Raw genomic sequence first — 6,017 nt, forward strand, 5'->3', positions numbered from 1 at the left:
AAAAAAAAAAAAAAAAAAAAAAAAGACCTTCCTGCTCAGGCTTCAGCTTCCCACCCGTGCAGTGGGTATGTTCTAGAGAACGCAGCCTGCTCCCAACACAGCCCAGGTCCTGGCTTAGGAAGTCCCTCCTGTGCCCGCAGGGAGGAGATGAAATGGCGGCAGTGGGCAGACGACTGGCTGGTGCACCTGATCTCCCCCAATGTGTACCGCACACCCACCGAGGCTCTGGCATCCTTTGACTACATTGTCCGCGAGGGCAAGTTCGGAGCCGTGGAGGGTGCCGTGGCCAAGTACATGGGTGCAGCGGCCATGTACCTCATCAGCAAGCGACTCAAGAGCAGGCAAGTGTGTGTGCACATCCGGGGCCTGCTGTCCCTGAGCCTCCGGTGCCACGAGCAGTGGTGATCCCTTCACACCCCTCAGGAGACCAGCGGGAGGCTGAGGCCTGGGCAGGTGGGAAAGCGTTATGGATTACGGGTCCCTTGGCCAACCTGGGACTTGGACCCAGAGCTCCTGCTCACCTCCCCGGGGGCAGCAGGGCCGGCCTTGAAGCCGGAAGCCTGGGGCCTGACTGGCACCTTCTCTGTGGCTTTCTCCCTGGCCTGGTCTCTTGCCCTTGCCACAGCCTCCCCATCTGGGACAGATGCTCCCTGAGGCATCTGCAGATGTGATGCTGTCACCTGGGGTGTTGCCCTGGCTTCCACGCCTCCCCCCTGCTCCCCAGAGGAGACCCCTCTTCCCTGCTGGGCTGGGAGTGGGGGCTCTCCTGAGGGGCTTTTCCCTTCCCCGCCCAGGCACCGCCTCCAGGACAACGTGCGCGAGGACCTCTACGAGGCTGCCGACAAGTGGGTGGCTGCTGTGGGCAAGGACCGGCCCTTCATGGGGGGCCAGAAGCCGAATCTCGCCGATTTGGTGAGTGTGGTGGTGGCAGGTGGTGCCTGGACCAAGGGTTCTGTCCTCAGAGTGGGGGAGGTTCGTAAGGGAAAGCCCGGGCAGTGCCTGCATCTTGCCAGAGGAGCCTGCCTGTCTCTGCCATCACAGACAGAAACTCGCCTCAAAGGGGCTCCAGGAGAGAAACCGATGACCAGGAACCGCCTTGGTTCACATAACTGACAAGTTCAGGGAAAGGGTTGGCTTCAGGCCCTGCTGGATCCAGAGGCCCGGGTGGTGGTAACAGGGCCCGGGCTCTACCTGTCGCCGTCAACACGGCCCTCCCTGGCGTGGGCTTCGGCCCCAGGCGGGCTGGGTCCGGTGCTCCAGGCTTCTCCCAGCAAAACCCAGTGAGATGGCATCTCACTGGCCTGGCTTCGCTGCCCTTTTTCCTTTTTTTTTTTTTTTGAGACCAAGTCTCATGCTGTCACCCAGGATGGAGCACAGTGGTGCAATCTCAGCTCACTGCAACCTCCACCTCCCAGGTTCAAGCAATTCTCCTGCCTCAGCCTCCCGAGTAGCTGGGATTACAGGCCTGTGCCACCATGCCTGGCTAATTTTTGCATTTTTAGTAGAGACAGGGTTTCAATATGTTGCCCAGGCTGGTCTCGAACTCCGACCTCAGGTGATCCACCCACTTCGACCTCCCAAAGTGCTGGGACTACAGGCGTGAGCCACCGTGCCTGGCCCACTGCTCATTTTTAAAACTGTCCTGCCCCTCGGTGACCTGGGTCTTGAAACTGGGTGGTGGGGTCTCTTCTCCCCAGTCTCAGGACCTGAGAAGAGGGGAGGGCATTTATCCCAAGGAAACTTGCTGGTGGGGATCTGTGGCCCAGAAAAGGGAGTACAGGCGTGAAGCAGGCGAGACCTGCAGCCACCCCACACGCTTTGTTCAAACCCTCACCTGTGCTCTTGGCCCTTGAGTAGGTCACGAGCTCCAAGCGGGGAGGGGATGGGACCTGGGCACACAGCTGACAGGGAGTGAAGGAGGCCTGGATGCCTGTCAAACCAGCCTTTCTGTTTCATGCCCCAGGCAGTGTATGGCGTGCTGCGCGTGATGGAGGGGTTGGATGCCTTCGATGACCTGATGCAGCACACGCATATCCAGCCCTGGTACCTGCGGGTGGAGAGGGCCATCACCGAGGCCTCCCCAGCGCACTGAATGTCCCCGCCCAGAACCGGGGAAAGGCAGCGGAAGACGCCAGCTGCCAGGGCCTGGGGTCCCTGGGCCAGTGCCTGGCGATGCTGGCGGGGGCAGCATCATTCTGCCCCTTGTCTACCCACCCCCACCAGCCCTCTTGCTTCTAACACAGGGCACCTGCTGGGGCCCAGGGATGCTAGGGACAAGTTCCAGCCCTGCGCCTGCCCTGGGGCGACCCCTCCGTGTCCCTGCCTCCCTGCTCTGCCGCCCCTCTCCCAGACCTCAGTGGCTGTCCCGTGGCTACATCCTATGGGTGGGGGGCCATCGACAGGACAGCAGGACGGTTCGTTCTCGGTGGAATCCCATCCCTGGGTTCCCCTAGTTCCCACTCTTCCCAAGCCTCCCAGGATGGGGACATGTTTGCAATAAAGGAAAGGTTTGTGGCGCCTGTCGCGGCAGGCATCTCATGGAGCCCTGCGTGACTGAGTGCCGCGTGGGGCTGGCGGTCAAGGGAGGCATCAGGCTTGGGCTGTGCCAGCCCTGGTGGTAACTAACCACCAGCCTGGTGCTTCCCAGGTGGCAGGCATGGTATGGCTCCGCAGACTTTGTATGCCATGGTCCCCAGGATACCACTCAGGGCACACAGCCGGGCCATGGAGCCCAGCAGCCAGCATGCAGGTCGGGGCCTGCCTACCCACGGTGGGACTCTGTGGTGGGGTCCCTCTTCAAGCCTCAGTTTCTTCGTCTGTCCCTGCCTTGTGGGGGAGTTCAGTGATAGGAGCAGGTCCAGTGCACAGAGCAGGGGCACCCGGTCCAGGGCACCAGGCTGTTCAGACCCCTGCTCTACAGACAGGACCAAGCCCTCTCAGGTGGCTGCCCCGGGCTTCAGCGCCAGGCTGGGCCAGCCTTTATGGGAATAGAGACTCTGCCTTCCAGGGTGAGTGTGGGTTGCGGGTGGGACCCCCTTTCCTGCACAGAGCACCCAGGATGGGGCTCCCCAGTTCCCTTAACTGAGGTGGGCTGGCCTGCCAGGGGCCCTCCAGAGGCCAGTGAGCCCAACTCCACCCACTGGGTCCTTCCGACTGGGGGGACTGGACAGCGTCCTCATACCCTCTTGAGAAACTTTTGTTTTTTGAGACAGGGTCTCGCTTTGTCACCCAGGCTGGGATGCAGTGGTGCAGTCATAGCTCACTGCAACCTCGACCTCCCAGGTTCAAGTGATCCTCCCACCTCAGCCTCCAAGTAACTGGAACCACAGGTGCGCACCAACATGCCCAGCTAATTTTTTGTTTGTTTGTTTTTTGTTTGTTTTTTGTTTTTTGTTTTGAGACGGAGTCTCGTTCTGTCCCCAGGCTGGAGTGCAGTGGCCGATCTCGGCTCATTGCAAGCTCCGCCTCCCAGGTTCACGCCATTCTCCTGCCTCAGCCTCCTGAGTAGCTGGGACTACAGGCGCCCGCCACCACGCCCGGCTAATTTTTTGTATTTTTAGTAGAGACGGGGTTTCACCGTGGTCTCGATCTCCTGACCTTGTGATCCGCCCACCTCGGCCTCCCAAAGTGCTAGGATTACAGGCGTGAGCCACCGCGCCCGGCTAATTTTTTGTATTTTTAGTAGAGACGGGGTTTCACCGTGGTCTCGATCTCCTGACCTTGTGATCCGCCCACCTCGGCCTCCCAAAGTGCTGGGATTACAGGCGTGAGCCACCGCGCCCGGCCATGCCCAGCTAATTTTTTATATTTTGTAGATCCTGGGTTTTGCCGTGTTACCCAGGCTGGCCTTGCACTCTAGGGCTCAAGGGAACTGCCCACCTCAGCCTCCCGAAGTGCTGGGATTACAGGTGTGAGCCCCCATGCCCAGCCAGGAAGCTTTTTAAGTTTTGTTTTCTTTATTAGTATTTTAAAAACAAAATAACTCAAGTTTCCTGTAAAAGCGAACATTTGAGTAAGGTAGAAGTGAGCGCTCAAGGCAGCCAGTGTGACATTTGGAAGCAGGTGGCTGTGCGGCTGGTGACCTCGGTTTTTCCCACGGGGCTGGTCTGCCACCGGCTCTGTTCTCGTCCCCATCCTGGGCGTCTCCCTGTCAATGTATGTCACATTGGCTTGTTCTCATGGCTGCATAGTGCCCTGCCACCTGGCTGCACCACAGTCCATCAGCCAGCCCCCACTGTGTGCTCTCTGTGAGTGTTAACTCCAGGTACTTGGGCTGCAGGGGAGAGGAGGCAGCCAGGCCTGAGGTTGTGCCCATCTGTGGCCTTAGTCACAGCAGCCGCCTCTGAGAGGCCAGCAGGTGTCAGGGCACCCAGAGCCACCACTGTGTCCAGAACAGCATTTCCACGTCATTGGCCAGGCCTAAAGTCCTGAGGGGCCTTTGCTCCAGGGACCCAGGGTGTCTCCCTCAGCAGGGCAGGAACTAGGCCAGGAACACCATGGGGCACTGAGGGAGGACCCTCCCTCTATCCCTGCACCCCTCCATCCCTGCACTCCTCCATCCCTACACCCCTCCATCCCTGAACCCCTCCATCCTTCCATCCCTGCATCCCTCCATCGCTGCACCCCTCCATTTCTCCATCTCCACACCCTTCCTTTGCTGTACCCCTCCATCCTCCATCCCTGCACCCCTCCATCCCCCATCCCTGTACCCTTACATCCTCCATCCCTCCATCCCTGCATTCCTCCATCGCACATCCCTCCATGCCTCCGTTCTCTGCATCCCTCCACTGCAGTATCCCTGCACCTCTTCATCCCTCCATTCCTGCATCCCTCTATTTTTCCATCCCTCCATTCCTGTATCCCTGTACCCTCCATCCTCCATCCCAGATCCCTCCATCCCTGCTCCCCACTCTCACTTCCCTTCCCTTCCCTTCACACACAGGCTTTTCCTGCCATCCTCACACCCCGCCCAGGGTTACCTGACACCTTCCAGCTGCACACGGAGGCTGACTCACCTCTCTCTTTCTCAGTCCCAAAGTCCCGAAAGAGAGCATCTGATGTGGCCAGCTTGTGACAAGGCATCTACCTTCTGTCCATGACATGGAGGCCGGGGGAGGATCTCACTGCTGAGGACCCCACCGTGTGCTCCCAGACCTTTTGAATGTTCCTCCTGCTCAGCCCAGTGACTGCGGGCTGTGGCTCCTCCCTTCAGCCTCCCCTCGAGGTCCTGGTGTTACTTAGGAGGCCCCGGATGTAGATCCGGCCCCAGCCACCAGGCATTGCCCCTTTTCCTGGCTCCACACACTCAGGAATAAAGTTTCCTTCTGCTTCCCCTCTTGCAGAAGGAGATCTGGTTGGCAGCTAAACCGCGCTGGGAACAGGGGCCTGAGTCCTGGACCAGGGCTGTTTCCCCGGGGCTGCTGCAGTTGGGGAGGAGCCTACAGCCTCCTCCCCCGAGTGCTCACCTTGATGAAAGGGTCCAGGACTGTGCTAACCAGACCTGACAGGCTGGAGAATGGCCAGTCAGCCTGAGGCCACCGCGGGACACCACTTAGGCCCAGCTTCTCCCCGCGAGTATCTCTCTCCCTAGAGGTAACAACTCTGCCTCAGTTTCCCCAATGTTTCTCTGTCACACCTCTTGGCGTGTTTTCCCATAGCCACCAGAGGGCGCCAGAGCCCGCCAAGCCGCGTAGGAGATGGAAACAAGGCCTGCTGCTGCCACCTCGCGGCCAATTCCAGGAATGAATCTCGGCACCCTCATTACCCAGCGACTCTGCCCATCTGTATAAAAATGGGCTTAGCTGTAACGGTCCGAAGATGAGTGGCTAGGAAGAAACATGCCTCTTGAGGCTGGGGACAGTGGCTCATCCCTGTAAGCCCGGCACTTCAGGAGGCTGAGGTGGGAGGGTCACCTGAGCCCAGGAGATTGAGGCTGCAGTGAGGTATGACTGCCCCACTGCACTTCAGCCTGAGAAACAAAGTGAGACCCTCTCAAAAAAAAAAAAAAAAAAAAGAGA

The 6,017-nt window shown here is 59.3% G+C and overlaps 1 protein-coding gene across 3 annotated transcripts in view; it reads left to right on the top strand.

Moving 5' to 3' along the window:
* PTGES2 (prostaglandin E synthase 2) overlaps nt 1-2,542 on the top strand; it is an 8,484-nt gene extending 5,942 nt beyond the window's left edge. For all 3 annotated transcript variants that reach the window (XM_011988009.1, XM_011988024.1, XM_011988017.1), the window contains 3 exons: nt 141-341; nt 795-912; nt 1,964-2,542. In XM_011988009.1, coding sequence (XP_011843399.1) covers nt 141-341; nt 795-912; nt 1,964-2,092 — 448 coding nt within the window. In that variant the 3' untranslated portion in view covers nt 2,093-2,542. The remainder of the gene's footprint in view (nt 1-140; nt 342-794; nt 913-1,963) is intronic.
* Nucleotides 2,543-6,017: the final 3,475 nt, after the last annotated feature.

Source organism: Mandrillus leucophaeus, unplaced genomic scaffold, assembly GCF_000951045.1.
Source record: "Mandrillus leucophaeus isolate KB7577 unplaced genomic scaffold, Mleu.le_1.0 Scaffold109, whole genome shotgun sequence".
NCBI classification, from domain to species: domain Eukaryota; kingdom Metazoa; phylum Chordata; class Mammalia; order Primates; family Cercopithecidae; genus Mandrillus; species Mandrillus leucophaeus.